The sequence below is a fragment of the Phascolarctos cinereus genome, unplaced genomic scaffold, assembly GCF_003287225.1.
Source record: "Phascolarctos cinereus isolate Bilbo 61053 unplaced genomic scaffold, phaCin_HiC Scaffold_2;HRSCAF=192, whole genome shotgun sequence".
In the NCBI taxonomy this organism is placed as follows: Eukaryota; Metazoa; Chordata; class Mammalia; order Diprotodontia; family Phascolarctidae; genus Phascolarctos; species Phascolarctos cinereus.
This window is the reverse complement of record NW_027555625.1, coordinates 19,598,760-19,618,860: the sequence shown is the minus strand read 5'-3', so window position 1 is coordinate 19,618,860 and position 20,101 is coordinate 19,598,760. Positions and strand designations below refer to the sequence as shown.

The following is a 20,101-nucleotide window of genomic DNA, read 5'->3' as shown; positions in this document are numbered from 1 at the left end:
AATCTTTTGGCTTGGTTGCTGACAATGACTTTCTGTTTTTCCAGGAAAAATATGAACCTGAGGTGCAATATCAAATTACATTAAATGGGGAAGACGTGGTCTTTCAATTACACCAAAACAGGCGAGTCTTGTCATCCAACTTGATTCTTCAAGTATGAAAATCCATTTTGGGTTTCAGAACACATGCCTTCAAACCAAAGCTGGAGGAAATAACGTGGGATGAATGGCAAATCTACCCTCACTTTTATTTTCCACATTGATCTTTTTCCAAGGAGAAATGAGGACTTGGGGATCTCTGGAGAGCTACTAGCTTTAGAGTAGTAGAAAAGAAGGATACCCATGATGGAAGTTCTGGTATTTTACTAGCGTTAGGAAGATTTGGGTTCAAATTTTGTCTCTGTCTTTTACAATGGGAAAGTCCCAACCTCTCTGACTTTTAGTTTCTTTGTCTATAAAATAGTAAATAGATAGATAGATAGATAGATAGATAGATAGATAGATAGAAGATAGATAGATAGATAGATAGATAGATAGATAGATAGATAGAAGATAGATAGAAGATGGATAGATAGATAGATAGATAGATAGATAGATAGATAGATAGATAGATAGAAGATAGATAGATAGGTAGATAGATAGATAGATAGATAGATAGATAGATAGATAGGTAGATAGATAGATAGAAGATAGATAGATAGATAGATAGATAGATAGATAGATAGATAGATAGAGATATATCTAAGACACGTTGGAAGACTCAGAAAGGACAAAATATGTTTTGTAAACTTTGAAATAATATACAAGTGTCAATTTCTTGTTATTAAAGTTATTATGAATATTTGATTGGGGACTGGAATTAAAAGGAACCTAGGACTTGAGAAAATAGCATGAATTATGAAGGAAAGAGAAGAGAAATGGGAATGGGGGAAAAAAGAATTCCCAAAAGGAGGGGAAGCTGAGTAAGTTTTTGTGTGACCAGAACAGAGGAATAGTGAGCAGATATAATTGTGTCCATTCCCAGCTTCACTTGTCATTGAGGTGGTTAGGAAAAGGGTAGTTTTGACTTGGAGCCAGTTGGGTTTCTTTGTCTATAAAATATTAGCCTTTAATAGGAGGAATCAGTAAGACAAGTGAGATCTTTCTTTGGCTGGGGCATGAGTAATAACTCAGAGGAACCTACAAGCCCTTCTATAGAAGATTACCCTTGAGCAATGTATTGGAGGGATCTGGGGACTCCAAGAGACAAAAGCCAGGAGAGGGTGCATTATAAGCATGGCTGACTTGTATAGCCTTTGCAAAGTCATGGAGGGAGAAGGAGGCAGGATATAGTCACATATGGATAACAGTAAGTAATACAGTACATTAAAGGAAGCAACGTAGGGACAGTCTAGAAGATCAGTTGTAGCCAAATTGTGGAGGCCTTTTCAATGGCCAATAGAAGAAATTGTATTTTATCCTCAAGGCAATAAGAATCTAATAAAACTTATTGATAATGAGAAAGGCTTAGTTGGACCTGTGCTTTTGTAATATCAATTTAACAGGGGTATAGATGAATTCATAGGAGAAGGAAGAATCTGGAACCAGGAAAATCAGTTAGGAGGAGGCTGTTAAAATAATCCAGTTGAAAAGAAATGAGGAGGTCAATAGCTGTGGACAGAGCACAAAGAAGCAGTAGGGAAGAGATATTACAGAGAGAATATTAGCAAGACTTAACATCTCTAGGGGATGGAAATTCCAAGCTGAAAAAGATCTAAGAGTTCTGCTCCCTCAGTTTGTGAATGGAGGGTCCTAAGATTCAGAGAAAATAGTGACTTGCAAATGGAGGGGTGTGATTTGAAGTGTGGAACTCATACTCAATTCCATGTTGTATAGAAGTGAGAATTCTTGCTTTGGGTGAAGACTAGAGTGGGTGACCATTGGATTTCCATCAAACTTTAAGGTTCTGTGACTCTGAAAACTACACAGGGACAAGTCAGGGGACAGATTTTCCCCAGTTAACCTTAGTTTTGAGTCTATCATTAGTCACTACTGGCTTCTTTTTCTTCTCAGTGACCTCCTATCTCCACACTACGCAGAAACATATTACTCATCTGATGGAAAGAAGATCACCACCAGTCCCCAGGCCGCGGTAGCTATGAATGTTTATCTGGGCAACTTCTGGGATTCATTGTACTTTCCTGACAGTCATATGTATACTGTCTAGGGCACAGTTTCCCAGCATTTGGTTTTTATCCTAGAAACAAGGAAGCTTCTTGAGCAAGAAAGACCTGCGCAGAGCTATGGTGACAAGAAATTCTTGTTAGGACTTGACTTTTTTTTTAATGAGGTGTTTGGACTTACTGGCTTCTCAGACCTCGTCCAGCTCGTACTTATGATTACTTGACCAAAGGAGGAGGGGGCAGGGAACAAGAAATGAACATTTAGTGGAATCAAGTTGTCATCCTCAATGCAAAGTCTCCTATAGACCAATCAGGGAACTTTAGAGATCACTCTCCAGTAATAAGATGAACCAGAAGGAGCCATTCAGTTTTACTCTCCATATTGCCATGGCTTTATCACTCAATAAGCCATCGAGAATTTATAAAGCACTTACTATGTGTCAAGCACTCTGATAAATGATGGGAGTGTAAGTACAAAAAAATCAAGCAATCTTTCTTTCTATGATCTTGGTCTCCCATGTAGAGAAGTAACCTAGGCTGAGTAATGTTTAGTGTAGAAAGTACTAAATGTGCGCCCTGATCCCAAGCTGCCTAAGAGTTTATTACACATGGTAAGAGTGGAGAAGGAAGGATCCCAGGAGTTGGAGAGGGTGATGGGACTCTGAGAAGTGTGGGATCCAGAAACAGAGTTCACAATTTTCACTGATAATTCACTTTAACTCACAGAGGCCAATTTTTGGAAAACCTGACCAAAAGTGAACCTTTTTTCCCTTTGAAGTAATATGTTTATTACAGCTTTGGGAATTTGCCTCACGCCGAGTCTATCTAGGAGACCAGGATGATCATGGAGACCCATGAAGCTTGAGGGCAGAGCAGAGGGTAGGAGATTATAGTGGAAAGACATTGGGTGATATTTAAACCCAGGTCCCAAAAGGCCTGGGTTTAAGTCATGATTCAGATATTTATAACCTTGGGTAAGTCACTTCCTTTTTTTTCCACCTCAGTTTCACCTTTGCAAAATGATGGGGATTGAACCACAGAGACCCTTACTGGCACCAAAGCTATGAGACCTTGGATATCGGTCACTTAACCTCTCTGGGCCTCAGTTTATTCATCTGTAAAACTAAGGGGTTGACCAAATACCATCAAAGGTTTAGTTGTATGACTAGGATCTGGACATGGATTTCCATTGGCAGAGAGGAAGAAACTGTTTCAACCAATGAAGGCTGCCACCTTTGCTGCAGCTTATGGTTGCCCAGAGCAGTGAGGTGTCAGAAGCAGGACTTGGACCCTGGTGTTTCTGACTTCCAGACTGGTTCTCTGTCCACTAGACCATGCTGCTGCTTCTTAAGCCTAGCTTGAAAGGTTCAGCTCCAAAATCTCATATCCTTAGCATGAATTGTCTCTTCTTTTCATGTTTTTTTGAGAGGCAATTGGGCTTCAGTGACTTGCCCAGGATCATACATCTAGTGTCAAGGGTCTGAGGCCAGTTTTAAACTCAGGTCCTCCTGACTCCAATTTTCTTTATTGGAACAATGCATTGCAGTTTTGGAGCATCAGCAATAAATGTGTCATTCTTAGCTGAAGCATTCTGAGAAATCTTGTATGGCCCCTATGGGTGTGGGAGGCAGGCTTTCAGTTAAGTCGGTGTTATGGGCAGCAGTGGTGAGGATGTCAGCTGGTATCTGGAGGTCCAAGAATTAAGGCTGTGTGCTAAGATAGAGAGAGAAGCTTGGGCCACCAGTACACATTTGTGGTTTCCTTCAATGAAAACTGTTCATTCACAATATGTTCCACTCCTTTCCTCTCCAGGAACGCTGTTATTATCAAGGTCACATCCTGAATGAGAAGGACTCTTTTGCCAGCCTCACTCTGTGTGGGGGGCTGAGGTGAGAACTTCCAACAGTCAAGCTCAGCACTTCTGCAAGCCCTAGTCCAAGAAACATTTATTAAGCACCTATCGTGTGGAAGGCACTGTGCTAAAACAGAAAGCAGTCCCTGCCTTCCTTGAGCTGCTGACATCTAAATTTTTATATCCTTCTAGCTTGTCTTCCTCAATAAAATATAAACTCCCTGAGCTCAGATTTTCATTTTTTGCCATCATATTCCCAGTGCATGGCCCAAAATAGGTGCTTAATAAATGTTTATTGATTAATTATTGAGTCAGGGAAAAGGGGAGAGTTACAATATGTGAACCATATATATATTATATATACATATATATATATATAATATATGTGTGTGTCATATATGATAAGTGCATGTCATATAAATATATAGTATATATAATATACAATATATAATTATTCTATGTCACACATGCACAACATGTATACATATATTATTCTAAATCATGTGTATGATATAGAATCATGTTGTCATTATTGTATGCCATATATGAATATCATTATATGTGGGCATATGATATATTTTATTTAGTATATATCATTTATTAATATAACTTTCAGTTTTCCATAGACAGGACCCTAATTAATGAGATTTATTAACACCCACTTAGAGACCCTGGCTAGTACCTGAGTTGGACAACCTGGGTTTTGTCCTAGGACCTCAGAATTTAGAGAGAAAAGTGGATAATAAGCAAGTATTCCTTCAATCAGTAGAAACAACTAAGCCTAGTTAACAGGAATCATTTGCTAAAATAGGAAGCAATTTTACAGAATGGACAGCTCCCTCCTATCTGTTGGCTTCGTCCCATTATGACCAACCACAAAACCTAACAAACTATCCCGACTCAATACTATTGCAACAGGAGCCTCCTAGAAAAGGGCATAGTGTCTATCCCCTACTGAAGCCTTGTATCCCAGGCTGTGAATTCTCTACCATCCTCCTCCTCCTCCTTCCTCCCTAGCTCCCTCCTCCTTTCTCCCTCCTGTCTTCCTCCCTTTTCTCCTCCTTCTTCTCCTCTAATGAATTCATTTTTAAAACTTGACCTGAGGGAGCCCTCTGTCCTATTTGCACCTGGCACATGATATGATGCCTCACTTTGGATTCTTGGCTTGCTGCTTCCAGCTCTGTTAAAGAAGCCAGCCTTATACCCTTTGACCCAACAATAGTACTTCTAGGGCTATATTCCAAAGAGATCATACAAATGTCAAAAGGACCCACATGTACAAAAATATTCATAGCAGCTCTTTTTGTGGCAGTAAAGAATTAGAAATTGAGAGGATGCCCATCAACTGGGGAATGGCTGAGCAAGTTGTGGTGTATGAATGTAAAGGAATACTATTGTGCTATAAGAGATGATGAAAAAGGTGACTTTAGAAAAACCTGGAAAGATTTGTATGGGCTGATGCTGAGTGAAGTGAACAGAACCAAGAGACTGTTTTACACAATAACAGCCACGTTGTGCGATGACTAATATTGATAAACTTAACTCTTCTCAGCAATACAAGGATCTAAGACATCTCCAGAGACCTCGTGATGGAAAATGCTATCCACATCCAGAGAAAGAACTATGAAAGTGGAATTGCTATTTTTTTTCTCTTCTGTTGAGTTTTGTTTCCTCTTTCTGATGGTTCCTCCTATTGGTTTTAATTTTTACTTACAACACCAGTAATGTGAAAATATGTTTAATAGGAATTTAAAAGTATAGCCTATATCAGATTGTGTGCTGTCTTTGGGAGGAAGGGGGAGAAAAATTTTAAACTCAAAAGCATATGGAAGTGATTGTTGATAAATCAAAATAAATTAATAAAATTTGAAAAAGGTAAAGAAGCCAGCCTTGCATTCTTTCCTTTCTTATCTCCCAGGGGCTTCTTCAAGCACCGTAATCAAAGGTATCTAATAGAGCCTCTGAAAGGTGGAGATCATGAGGCACACACCATCCTGAAATATGTGGCTCTGGACCCCACAAACCAGACCTGTGGAGTAAAGAGCTCAGACCAGAAGCACATCCTCACCCGGAATCCTAGAGAAATCACTGACCCAAATGTGAGCTCATCTTTCATAATGATACATCCATATGTCCTTCACCCTCTCTGCACAATGGCCTCTCCAGTATTGTTTTTTTTTTTTTTTTTTAACAATCCAGATGGTAATTCTATGAAATGCTGGCTGTTTGAATGACTTCTGAGGGCTGTTTTGCCCTAACTCATTTCTCAGTTTCTGAGTCCTTTCCCATTTAATACCAATATTGATATTCATCAGATCAATAATTCATATTTTAAGTCTTTCTTTCAATTTGTTTTTTCTTAATACCAACAGAATTTTCTTACATCTCCAAAATATATCAACCTTTTCTTGGTCCTGGATAAAGCTTTTGTAAGTATAAAGATATTAATTTTTCTTAGCCAACTTTGACCAGCATCCTCATTAAGAATCAACAGTGTGGTATATAGTGATGAGAAGGGCTAATGTTTCAATCTTTATAAGAGGAATAATGGAGCAGAATACAAAGATTATTGAGGTAAAGATTGTGATTTCATTGGTAAAGAGAACTCCCAGATGAGGAGACTCCATTTCCCAATGCAGGTAAATCTAATCACTCTAATCTTTGTAGTTTGAGAGCTCCCTAAGCTTTAGTAGGTCAAGTGCCTCACCCAGGGGCCCACAGATGTATATGTCAGAGTTGAAACTTGAGCAGAGGTCTTTCTGTATACAAAGTCAGTTCTTTATCCTTTACAGGACATTACAATATTATATTCCCAGGAAGTTATAGTACAGTGATACTCTGTCCTGCTCAGAACACATCTGACTGCTGGGTTGCATTCTCACTCTCAAGTCCAGCAAGGACATTAATAAACTGAGCAGCTTCTGCAGAGTGAGGAGGATGGGGAAGGGCCTGGAGTTCCTTCTATGTGAGAAACAATTGAAAGAGCTGGGGGTGATTATCCTGGAGAAGATGACAGAGGAGGCACGAACACTGTTATACAAGAGAGGCATTCGATTAATCTGGCTCAGCCGGCCCCAGAGTTGCAGAACCAGGAGCAGAGGTGGATGGAAAGGGACCAATTTAGGCTAGATCTCACAAACCAGCTCTAAACAATTAGAGCTGAGTGGAATGAGCTGCCTAAAGGCATGAAGGTAATGACCTTTATGGAAGGTCTTCCAGCCTGGATGATCCCTTGGCAAGTGTCTTCTAAGAGGATTTTTTTTTTCAGATATGTCTTGGGCTCAATGGCTCCAAAGCCCCTTCTAACAGAGATTCCATGATTCTGTGATGTTTCAATCCTCAGTTGACAACTAGTGGCACATTATTTGAGCTATTACTGTTTTGAAAAGAATTTGTCTGGTCTCTCCTTTGCAAATACAAAATCAAGAGTTTCTTGAAATTTCAGCTTTCCAATAGTAAAAGTGTCAGGATTTAAATCTTTTTAGTCCTCACGAGAACTACAGAAATCAATCTCTATAATGGGGAACATGGGAGTGGGAAATATGGGCTAATTAATTCATGAATTTTCATATACTTAGAAGAATCAAATATAATCCCTTGACCTCTGAGTTTTCAAATATATGAAAATATATTTTCTCTTTCAAAAATACTTTTTTTTTATCATAAAACTATATCCCTATACAGAGAAGTTGAACTGCAAGAGACATTTACATTATTCTAACCCCTATTGGGTAGATGAAAATTGTGATGACTTGGAAATACAAGTGAATTTCATAGGATCAATAGTCCAATATACTCAAAAATTCAACCACAATTTATTGTAAAGCACTTACTGTGGGCAGAATGCTGTGCTAGGGCAAAGAGGGGGAGGAGTATAAAGTTTAGCCAACTCATGGTTCCTGCCTTCATAGAGTTCACATTTTAGCTAATGGAAACTCATTCTGCAGCTCAGTAGAGGCATAGAGATGAGATAGCACGAAATTTGTCCCAAAACAGAGAGTAGTTCAGTTTGACTGGAACATACAGTAGAGTGTGAGGGCTAGAATAATATGACCTAAGACTAGGATACAGTGTAGACAGAGATTGGAGTTAGTGTCAGCAAGTTATTTCAGTCATGTCTGTGTTTTTCTCGGCAGATACTAGAGTGGTTTACGTTTCCTTCTCCAACTCATTTTATAGATGAGGAAACTGAGGCAAACAGGATGAAGTGACCTTCCCACAGTCACACTGCTAGTAAGTATATGAGGCCAGATTTGAACTCAAGAAGATGAGCCTTTCTGACTCGAGGCCCAATGCTCCATCGACTATGCCTCCTAGCTGCCCTTCAGACACCTGATAGCTGTGTGATTCTGGCCAAGCCAACTTAACCTCTCTAATTTAATCATTTATAAAAGGAGGAAGGTGGGGAATCTAGGGGTAGGGGGGAGTTGGGAGTTAATAAAACCTCTGTGCCTTCCAGCTCTAAATCTATGGTCCTATAAACTATGATCCAGGGGCAGCTGGGTCTCACCATGGATAAAGTGCTCGGCCTGGAGTCAGGAGGACTCAACTTGCTGAGTTCAAATCCAGCCTCAGACACTTACTGGCTGTGTGACTCTAGGAAAGTCACTTCACCCTGTTTGCCTCAGTTTCCTCATCTGTAAAATGAGCTGGAGAAGGAAATTGCAAACCACTCCAGTATCTCTGCCAAGAAAACCCCAAATGGGGTCATGCAGAGGGAGACATAAGTGAAAGCAGTGAACAATAGAAAGCTATGATCCCATGTATAAGGTGAAGGCAGACTGTGAAAAGCCTTGAATCCTAAGTAGACATTACTTGGGAGACAGTAGGAAGACCTAGTCCATTGCACCCCTCCCTCCCCTTTGGTGTTCTCCCTTTCATTGTTGTGTTAATTAGGATTTTCCCTCTTCTATTTTTAGTACAATATGCACAAAGGAAATCAGACCTCAATAAGAAATTTTCTCTTCAATGTGGTCAGCCTCCTGAATGTGGTGAGTTTCCTCTCCCTCGGGTAAGTTGTGTTCATATTGGATTCTGGGATTTTCTGATGAATATCTGACCAAGGAGGGAGAACCCAACAAGAAAAACTTGATAGAGTCAAGGAATCTGTCTCAGTCTCCTATTACCCATCCAGGACATTTTGAAACAACTGTGCTTGGAAGAATGTGCCAAAGACACCATTCAATTTTGCCCAAATATTTCAATGGCTCCATCACTTAATATATCAACAAGCCTTTAATAAGCACCTGTAATGTGTCTGGCAGTGTGATAAACTATGGGAATGCACATGTAAAGAAGGAAGGGAGCAAATGATGATTTATTAAGCACCTACTATGTGCCAGGCACTGTAGTAAATGCTTTGCAAATATTATCTCATTTGATCCTTAAAATCAGCCTGAGAGGACAGTACTTTTGCTATCACTATGTAAGAAAATTGAGGCAAACAGAGATTAAGTGACTGGCCCAGAATGACACAGATAGTTAGTTTCTGAAGCCAAATTTGAACCCTGATCTTCCTGACTCCAGACCCAGTGCTCTATCTACTGCACCACCTGGCTTTCTTCATCCAAATGACAAAACAATCTTTACTCTCAATGATCTCGATGGTGTGAGCATCCCCACACATGACCCATATACCTCACGACTGAGAGCATTACCTACTCACCAATTTCATTATTCACTGCAATTATTAATAATGTATTAAATATATGTATAGTCACTAATAATTGACATTATCTACATGACATTTTATGTTTTGCTAAACACTGTAGATTCCTTCTCTTACCTGATGCACACAACAGCAGCCTTGTGAGGCCAGCCACTTGTCCAGAGGGCATCACCCCCAAAGCATTTTCTGCTTCCTCAAATGACTTTACATGTACTAATGTTTATAAGTATCTCACCCTTTACCCCACCCCCAGGAGAAGGTTGGCTCTTGGAAGCAAGGTCTGTTTTTTTTTTTTTATTCCCTTTTTGTCTTTGGAACCCCAACACCCGGTACTGGGCTTTCTAGGTAGTTTTACTCAATTAATACACAATTATTTATTAAATACCTTCTGTGTGCCATAGCTATGCTGGGTTCTGGGATACAAAAGAAAAAGTTCATCCCAATGGGAAATAAAATAAGTAGCTAGATCAAATTTACTTCATAATTGTAGTTAATAAATGAAAATATAACCAAGCAAGTCAAATACCATATTGCCTTGGGAGAAGGGGCACAAGCAGTGGGGTGGGGGTGGGATCACAGAAAGCTGCATGTAGAAGAAGATGGTACGTGAGCTGTATCATGGAGGTAAACAGGGAGTGCACTTTCAGGCATGTGGGCCAGCCAGTGCAAAGACTTGGATAGAGAAGATAGAGTGCCTGGTATAAGGAACAGAAAACAAACAAAGAAAAAACTAAGACCATGGGTGAGGGCTGGGGAGAAAGAGGGAAGCAAAGAGAGAGACAGAAACAGAGAGAAATGACTGGGATTTGCCAGAAACTTATTTAAAATGATAAGAATCCAGTAGCTCAATTCAATTATTTCAGCATCTTCGTCCACTTAGAGACATGTGGAATGAGAATTCTCAGCAGATACTAGAGTAGTTTACATTTCCTTCTCCAGCTCATTTTATAGATGAGGAAACTGAGGCAAACAGGGTGAAGTGACCTTCCCACAGTCACACTGCTAGTAAGTGTCTGAGGCCAGATTTGAACTCAAGAACATGAGCCTTTCAAAAGGTCTGCTACCTCCATCCAGGCTGAAGGCAACTTTTTTCCACTTTTCCTGAGGCTTGTTTTCATGGGACAGGCTGCTTGTGAATTCCCAGATCTGTGGAAATAAGAGAGTCCCCCCACTTCTCAGGCCTAAAAGCCTTCACTCTTTACACAGATCTATAATACCTTGGATGTTCACGTGGCCTTGGTGGGCATGGAGATCTGGTCAGATACCAATAAGATTGATGTGGCATCAAACGCACACAGTAACTTCAACAAATTCTTGGACTGGCACCGCAGATGGAAGGGAAGGAAACATGACCATGCTCAGCTGCTCAGGTGAGCGCTGATTGCGTCAGGGCTGCTCAGAGATGGCAAGCCCCACCCCCACAGGACTTCTCTCAATCCTTCACAATGCCTCTTATTCTGACATTTAATGATCTTCATCTCTTTGGGTTTAGAAGACTTTGCAGTATGAATGGGAAGGGGATATTACCTTCTTCAGGTGTGGAATCCCAGGAGGCCTCTATCATGAACATCATAGTGACTCCAGGGGACTAGGCTTCTGAGGCTACCATGATTCTTGGGGCTTGGGTTCAGAGGGCAGGAGGGTCCTAAATATGGCTATAACTTTTGAGATGCCACAGGATTATGAAATCTAGATAAGGAAAGGTTCAGTGACTTGCTCAAATTCATGTTGGAAATAATCAACAGAGGTAAGATTTGAATCCAAGTCCGGTCCCATAATTCCAAAGCAGTGCCCTTCCATTACACCCCATTGCCTTATCAATTACCCTATGGAGGACCAGGAGGTATGGGAGAAAGAAAAATAAATGTAGAATCATGGAACTTGACTTCCACTCTTACCTACTTTTGTGATAATGAATGAGTCACTTAAATTTTCTGGGCCTCCCTCAGCTTATCATCATCCTCATCCTCATCCTCATCATCACCATCAGCTAACATGTTTGTAGCACCTACTATGTGCCAGGCACTGGGGCCAAGTTCTTTACAACCATTATCTCACTTGATCCTCACAACAACCCTGGCAGGTAGATGCTATTATTATCTCCATTTTGTAGGTGGGAAAACTGAGACAAACAGGGGTTTAAGTCACTTGACCAAAATCACAGAACTAGTAGATTTTTGAGGTCCAATTTAAACTCAGGTCTTCCTGACTCCAGGCCCAGTGTTCTATTCACCATGCCACATATAAGTACAACATGCTGTTATGGACAGTACTGTACAGGAGGAAGAATAGGAGACACTAAAGATCTGGGCTCTTTTATTAACCATATGGGCTTTGTACAAGTCATTTAGCTTCTACAAATCTCAGTTTTCTCATCTGTAAAATAGAACTAATTCTGGCTGTACTGCTTACTTCACTTGGCTGTTGGGTGTAGAAAGCACTTGGTAAAGCAGTGTTACCAGAAATAAAGACATTTTTGGTGAAACACACACATACACACACGTCTACATCTATCTCTATATGTCTTTTCTTGTTTCCTTTCTCTGTCCTTCCTTTCTTTCCTTATTTTCTCCCTCTCTTTCTTCCTTTCTCTTTCTCCCTTCCCTCCCTTCTTTGTTTCCTTTCTTCCCTTCTCTGTGTGTGTATGTATGTGTGTGTATATATATGTATACATATATACACACATATATGTATATATGTGTATATATTTATATGTACAAATATTATATACGTATGTGTATATGTATATATGTATATTGTGTGTATATAACACAAACACCATTATATAGTGTGTATATATGTGTGTATATATTTATATGTATACACACACATATATACACACACATATATAGTGTGTATATATGTGTGTGTATACATATAAATATATACACTCACACACACACACACACACAGACACACACACACACACACACCCCGTAAAGTCAACACTTATGCTGTCTCAGCCTCAGTTTCCCTCTAGAAAATAACTGGATGAAGTGACCTCCATATTTCCTCCATGCCTTGCCATCCTAGAATCTGTGTTCTTCTGCTCAGAGAAGTTTGAAATAAGTAAATAGTCTTAGAGTCAAGGGTGATCATGTGCACATCTGTCTCTTTTTTACACAGTGGAATTGCCTTCAACAAAAAAGTGGTGGGGTTTTCAGCCTCAAACTCCATGTGCAGTTCACATTCTGTTGCAGTGATCGAGGTTTGTACATGGTGGGAATCCCAGTGGTTGTTTATTGTGCTCCTTATCAGAGCAATGTCTGCAAAAAGTAGGTACTTTGTCAATATTTGTAGAAGGAAGGAAGGAAGGAAGGAAGGAAGGAAGGAAGGAAGGAAGGAAGGAAGGAAGGAAGGAAGGAAGGGAGGGAGGGAGGAAGGGAGGGAAGAACAAAGGGAGGGAGTGAGGGAGAGAGGAACAAAGGGAGGGAGTGAGGGAGAGAGGGAGGGAGGGAGGAAAAAGGGAAAGAGAGAAGGAGGAAATAGACCTTAACCTAGGTACAAGGTTTGGAGCAGTTTGATGTATGAGTGACTGGAAGGATAGGGAGTAGAAAAGTCAGGAATGGATTAGGCAAAAGAGAAGATCCTAACCCTACTATTTCTTAGTCACCTCACTTGCAATTATGCAATGCTGTATGCATTTAATGAGAAGCTACTGCATAAAGAACTCTGAAATGGGTACTATAGGAAATATCACTTTTTTTCCTTCTTTTTTTTTTTGATTAGACTTAATGGGGTTAAGTGACTGCCCAGGGTCATACAGCTAGTAAGTGTTATGTGTCTGAGGCCGGATTTGAACTCAGGTCCTCCTGAATCCAGGGCCAGTGCTCTATCCACTGTACCACCTAGCTGCCCCTGGAAATATCACTTTGAATAAGGCATATTCTAAGCCCTTAAGAGATTTCCTAGCTTCAACTTTGGATAAATATCTGCATGATAAAACATAGTCATGCATAATAAGAGTTTAGAAAGTTAGAAAACCAAACAACCTCCTGGAGAGGGAGTTAAGAGGAGTTGTTACCAACCAGGGGGATTATGGAAATCTTTCTAAAGGAAGCAGCATTCTCTTTAGGATAGGAAGTTCAATTATTAGATTAAAAAACAAGCCACACTTTTAGACCACTTTAAGATTTGCAAAGTGATCAAGTCACAGTAACTTTGTAAAGTAAATAGATCAAATATTGTGAACCCCATTTTACAGAGGAGGAAACTGAGTCTCTAAGCAGTTAAGTCACTTGCCCTTGATCCATAGCTATCAAATGCCTGCAGCAGGATTTGAACTCAGGTGTAACTGATTTTAAGTTCACCGCCACAGCACCACATTGTCTCTCAAAGTATTTCCTGCAATTACTTCACTGTTCTGCAGGACTCTAGCTAGGTTCAACAGCAACGGTAAAAACAAACGCAGTCAGGCTGGGGCAGAAAGTTGGCATCTCGGTTCTCTGTGATTTAGTCCCCTGAGCCTCTTTGGATGACAGTGAAGAGGAGGGATCACTTGAGTTTGGGCTAATTTAAAAGCAGAGTAGTGAGCTCCTATGCCCAGGTACTGCCAAACTTCATGGCAGAGCCTCTAACTTAGCTCCATTTCTCTCTTGCAATCTGATGCTTAACAGGTACTCAATAATTATTTAATTGACTTGGATAGGGACAGCCTGGTAGGGTGGAGAGTGTTCTTCCTACTACCTGGGTGGACTTGGGCAATTAAGAAACAATAGTTCTCTCCTTTTTTCTAGGCTTGGAGGAAAAATGCAGTGTCACTAGTAGGACTGATGTCTCATGAGTTGGGTCATGCCCTTGGAATGCCTGATGTGTCTTATAAAACCAAATGCCCCTCTGGGAGCTGTGTGATGAATGAGTACCTGAGGTGAGTGACTCTCAGTGCCTGACAAAGGGGAGGAAAAAAAACAGCAAAGGGAGGTGTTGTTGTTGGTGGTGGTAGTGTGGTGTGTGTGTGTGTGTGTGTGTGTGTGTGTGTGTGTGTGTGTGTGTGTGTATGTGTGTGTGTGTGTATGTGTGTGTGTGTATGTGTGTGTGTGTGTGTGTGTGTGTATGTGTGTGTGTGTGTGTGTGTGTTTCTGTGCATGTACATGTGTGCCAATGACATAGCCGAATAGAATGAGGCTAGGAGACAAAAGGAATGTCTTTCGTCCCATCTCGGTCACCTGCTAGACCCACAATTTGGGGCAGATCGTTAACCTCTCTGGGTCCCAGTTTTCTCTACAAAGCAGGGTTTAGATGATACCTTAGATAATCTTTGGGCTCCCTAAGGCTCTAAGTCTAGGATTCAGGGATCATTCATTTATTCATTTATTCATTCATCCTATCCATTCATCAATTCACTCAAAAAAACCCCATTTCTTAAGTGCTTCCTACGTAATAGGCACCGTGCTACACTCTGAAGATAAGAACACAAAAATAAAATTGTCCTTGTCCTCAAATAACTTAATTCTTTTGGGGCGAGAGTGGGGCAGCATGACGAAATAATCGAATAACGCTTCTTAGTCTACAGATGTATGCAGAGATCCAGTTTGTTCTCCATGTATTTTAATTTTCTTTTAGACTTATGATTTCATTGCTTTATGGAACTCCCAAGAAACTCCGTCCACTGATCCAGATTGGCACCTACCCTCCAACTTACATTGTTAGAGGATTATCTGGAATCCTGAAAGATCATGACTCAATCATATTCACACAATCTGTTTGTTTTAAGAGTTGAACCCAGGTCTTATGGACTCTGAAGCAAATTCTATAGCCATTATCCCATGCTGCCTCTCATATAATATATAAAAAATATGCAAAGTTACATTAAGGTGGGAGGATGTGGATAATAGGAATTTGGGGTTAGTTGGGGCAGAAGAGACATTTTACAGAAGCTACATCTTGAGTTGAGTCTTGATGGAAGCTAAGGATTCTAAAAGTTGGAAGAAGTTCATCCCATGCCTGTGGGGCAGTCTATACAAAATCAAGGAGGCAGTAAATGGAATGTTATGCACTGGATGAATATAATAGCTGTCACTGTTACTACTTTGTAATCTCCCAAATCCTACTCCAATTTCTTATCATGCTTGTGAGATGTCCCTGGATTCTAGAAGGTTTTCTATGGAGGGGTTGAGATCTATGATGATGGCATGCAAATGAACACCTAAGAAATCTCAGGTCCCAGCAATGGGGAGAGAAGACTGTTCTGAATTCCAGACTTGAGTTCAAATCCTCCTTCTGGCCCTTACTAGCTATGTGACCTTGACCAAATCAATTAACTTCCTGGGACCTAAATTTCTTTATCTATAAAGTAAGAGCGTTGGACCAGATGGCTTATGAAATCTCTTCCAGCTGGAAACTGGTGATCACGATGATCTTTTATTTGAACTGTTACTGCTACCACCTTGACTAGTTCGGACAGATTCAAATCCTAAGGGGAATTTGGTCCCTTTATGCCCATGAGGAGCTCTTTGCCCACTAAGTGCAGTGTTCCTGGTCCTCCCTTGTCCGTGGCTAATCATGGCTGACCTCTTACAAGCAAAGGCCAAGTGAAACACACCCTAGAGCCCCATCCAGCTTTTTTTTATCTCCTTTATCTGCAGCTCTAAATTCCCAAAGGACTTCAGTGAAACCGCCCTTAAGTATTTTCAAAAATATCTCTTATCTCAAAAACCAATGTGTCTTCTCCAAGCACCCGCCCCAGAAGACATAATAAGTGATCCAATCTGTGGGAATAAACTCAAGGAAGTAGGTGAAGACTGCGACTGTGGGACACCCAAGGTATCTTCCATTTTTTCTGTCCCATTTTTCTTACATCTAACTTGGGGTTTAATAAGTGTGCTGTTAAAGATGATGATAATGAATTTCATTTTAATAATATAGACCTGGGAATACAAAGAAAGGCAAAAACAGTGTTCTTGCCATCAACGAGCTTACATTCTAAAGAGAGAGAAAACATGCATGTAACTATGTCCAAATAGCCTATGTAATGGTAGAAATGGAAGCTGATCTCAGAGGGTAGTGTAGGTGGGGAGAGGGGAGAAGAGGGAAGAAGAAATGAGGGAAAGAAGATAAAGGAGAAGAGGAGAGGGGAAGGAAGGAGAGAGGAGGGACAAGAGAAGTAAGCGGAAGGGAAGGAAAGAGATTAAGAGAGAAAGAAGCAGGGAGGAGAGGGGAGGGACTGGGAAAGGCTTCCCACATCTTATTTGAGATGAATTTTGAAGGAAGCCCAAGAATCCAGCAGGCAGAGATGAGGAAGGAGAACATTCCTGGCATAAGGAATAGTCAAATCAAAGGCAAAAGGTAGGAAAATGGATCATCCTGTAGAAGGAATAGTGAGAAGTCCTTTGTCATGGGATCCATGGATGTGAATAAATTGGAAGAAGACTGGAAAGCTAAGAAGGGTCATAGTTGTAAAGGAGGACATAGTCAAGGAGATGCATGAGCAATGTGGAAAGAGGACTTCTGAATAGTAGCCTCATTTTTTTTTCTAGTGAAGTGTGAACAAAGGTTCCCAGGACCCAAATTCGAATTTCATTTGATACTTAACTATGTTGTGCAAATTGCTTAATTTTCCTGAGTCTCAGTTTCCCTCTCTGTCAAATGACAATATTGGCCTAGATGACCCCCAAGGTCCTTTTCAGCTCTCAGTTTCTAAGCCAATGACCCTAGATGTTTAAAAGAAGAAATAAGTTGCCCCTAATGAGGCAATAGAGAAATAATCCAATTTCTGTTTTTCTATTTCTGTGTTTGTCTAAGGAATGCACAAATCCTTGCTGTGATGCAGAGGCATGCAGATGGAAGCCTGGGACCCAGTGTGAAGAAGATACAGCAGTTAGTGCAGAGTAAGATCACCCCTTGTTCTCTCACTTTTTTTTCTTTTTTTCTTATTTTAACTTTCTGCCAGTTGACAAGTTGTGGATGAAGTCAAACTGTCATTCTGATCCTTCCCTTCCTTCAAGGTCAAACTCAGGTTCGACCTACTCCCAGATTCCCTCAAACAGAAGAGGCCTCTCTCTCCCAGAATGCTTCCTAAACACATTGCTTGGACCTGTGTTTTGAGCTCTTTGCCTTCTAATTAGATACAGACAGGTCTGAAACCACGTGGCAGAGAGGAAAAAGCACTAGACTTGGAATAGCTGGCAAAACCTGAATTCACATTCCACCTCAGGCTAGCTGTGTGACCCTAGGAAAAGTATCTTAACCTCTCTTGGCCTCAGTCTTCTCATCTTTAAAATGAGGATGATCATTGCAGCTACCTCACAGGCTTATTGTGAAGGTTAAATGAGATAATGATGATGATAATGATGATAATATAAAATCTTTGCATACTTTAAAGATGATGTAAATGCTAGCTTTCACTCCTTTAGTTTTTAAATTTCTTTAACAGTAGGTAAGCTCCTTAAAGATAAGAATTGTTTTCTTTTTTTCTTTTCTTTGTACCCTCAGTACCCAGTCTAGATCTTGACTGATTTATTACATATTTGTTGAGTTGAATTGGATTAAAGGCAGTTAATGAATTTTATTTAATTTCATTTCCCAAAGAATGACTCTATACACGATAAACTCTTTATCAGAACTTGTACATTTGGAATGGGCTGGGTTGCAATGTACAGGGGCACTTTCTATGATTGGTGCCATCATTTGCCATGGCACCTAGAGCCACAACTTTGGTGAAAGCTTTGGTTCTTCTCTCCCTCATCTCCCATTTCTCAATCAGTTCCCAGTCTTTGGCCTTCATCCTATTGTTTCTGTCCCTGTTACCACAACCTTGTCCAAACGCTCATTACTCACTCAGTCGAAAATATGCCAGGCACTAAGCTAGTGGCTCGGGTTACAAAGAAAGGCAAAAGACAGGTCCTGCACTCAAGGAGCTTACAATCTAATGGGAGAGACATCATGCAGACAGTTATGTAGGAACATGCTTTAGATAGGATAAATAGGAAATAAACAACAACAGGAAGGAACTGGATCTGAAGAGATCAGGAAAAGCTTAGTGTAGAAGGTGGGGCTTGGAGGAAGCCTGGAGGTGGAGATGAGAGGGGGAATGTTCTAGGTGTGAGAGACAGCCTGTACACACGTCCAGAACTGAGAGATGGGAGTGTGTTGTTCGTGGAACAAGAGGCCAATGTCTTGTTCATGGAACAGCCAAGAGGCCAACGTCACTGAATGGAAGAGAATGTGTGTGTGGGGAATGTAAGGATAAGGAAGACTGGGAAGCTGTGTGTGTGTTGGAGAATGGGTGGAGTGTAGGTTATGAAAGCTTTGAATGCCAAAGTCTCATCTGGACTAATGCTATATCTTTTTAACTGATCTCCTGGCCTCTGATCTTGGGTCCCTCCAATCCATGCTTCATGTTACTGCTAAGATAATTCTCCCTAAATAAATATCAGCTTATGGCACTCTTTTGCTCAAAATCTTTCAATGGTGTCCAAAATCCTTAGCCTGACATTCAAGGCTTTCCAAAGTCTGGACTGACCTTACCTTGGTGGCTTAGTCTCATCATACTTCCCTCTATGTTGCAAGTTTTCCTGAAACTCTGCCTTTGTCCATCTTGTGTCCTATATGTGGAATCAATGTCCTCCTTCCTCTCCTCCCCCATCTCTACCATCTCTAGCAATGCTGCTTATCCTTCAAGGCTCAGCTCAAATGATGCACAAGTGAAGCTTTCCCTGATTAGATTTTTGGGGAGTGAACTTACTTTCCTCTTTGCTTTTCTGTATTAGCCTTGCAGAGGGCATTGTTTACATTATTGCTATGCCTTTGCACTTTTGATTTTTAATAGCATTTTTATATACATTTGGTGTTTTATTGCCCCCACTAGACGTTTTATCCATCCCCGTGTCTACCTTAGTAACTAGCACAAGCCTTTGTGCATATTAAGTGCTTAATGGTTGTTGAATTAAATTGAAACCAAAATACACACAATTAAAAAAAAGAATGCCTTTGAAAGAAGGTAGAATTTCATAATCTTCTCACATTTTTCTCCCTATATTTCAACCAAATATTTCTGTATTTAAACCAAATTGGTCTAGTTAGTATTTTCTTTGTGCAGGATTATATCTACCACTTATGTACTTTTGCACAGGCTGTGCCCTTACCTGCCTGCCTTTTTTTTTTTTAAAAGCTCTGCTTCTTGAAATCTCTAACTCTATTCAAGGATAAGCTCAAGTGCCACTTCCTCCATGAGACTTTTTGTAATCCCTCCACTTGTTAAATGACATTGAATATATTTTGTATCGAATTATCTCTATGTTATTTTACCGTGGTAGAATGTAAGCTCTCTGAGGGCAGGAACCAATTTAAAAAAAAATCTTTGCATTTTTAGAGTATAGCACTGTGTCTGGTATATGGTAGTTACTTAACAGAAGCATGTTAAATAATATAACACTTCTTTGACTAATAAGAATTAATATTATATGTATGATATGAACATGTTTT

General features: G+C 40.3%; 1 protein-coding gene across 1 annotated transcript in view; it reads left to right on the top strand.

Annotated features, from left to right (window-relative positions):
- Positions 1–20,101, top strand: part of ADAMDEC1 (ADAM like decysin 1) — a 31,892-nt gene that overhangs the window by 7,145 nt on the left and 4,646 nt on the right. Inside the window, exons 3-13 of the mRNA XM_078149102.1 lie at positions 45–121; positions 1,966–2,128; positions 3,972–4,048; positions 5,930–6,110; positions 6,384–6,440; positions 8,931–9,002; positions 10,886–11,049; positions 12,806–12,887; positions 14,416–14,546; positions 16,264–16,441; positions 17,420–17,505. Coding sequence (XP_078005228.1) covers positions 45–121; positions 1,966–2,128; positions 3,972–4,048; positions 5,930–6,110; positions 6,384–6,440; positions 8,931–9,002; positions 10,886–11,049; positions 12,806–12,887; positions 14,416–14,546; positions 16,264–16,441; positions 17,420–17,505 — 1,268 coding nt within the window. The remainder of the gene's footprint in view (positions 1–44; positions 122–1,965; positions 2,129–3,971; positions 4,049–5,929; positions 6,111–6,383; positions 6,441–8,930; positions 9,003–10,885; positions 11,050–12,805; positions 12,888–14,415; positions 14,547–16,263; positions 16,442–17,419; positions 17,506–20,101) is intronic.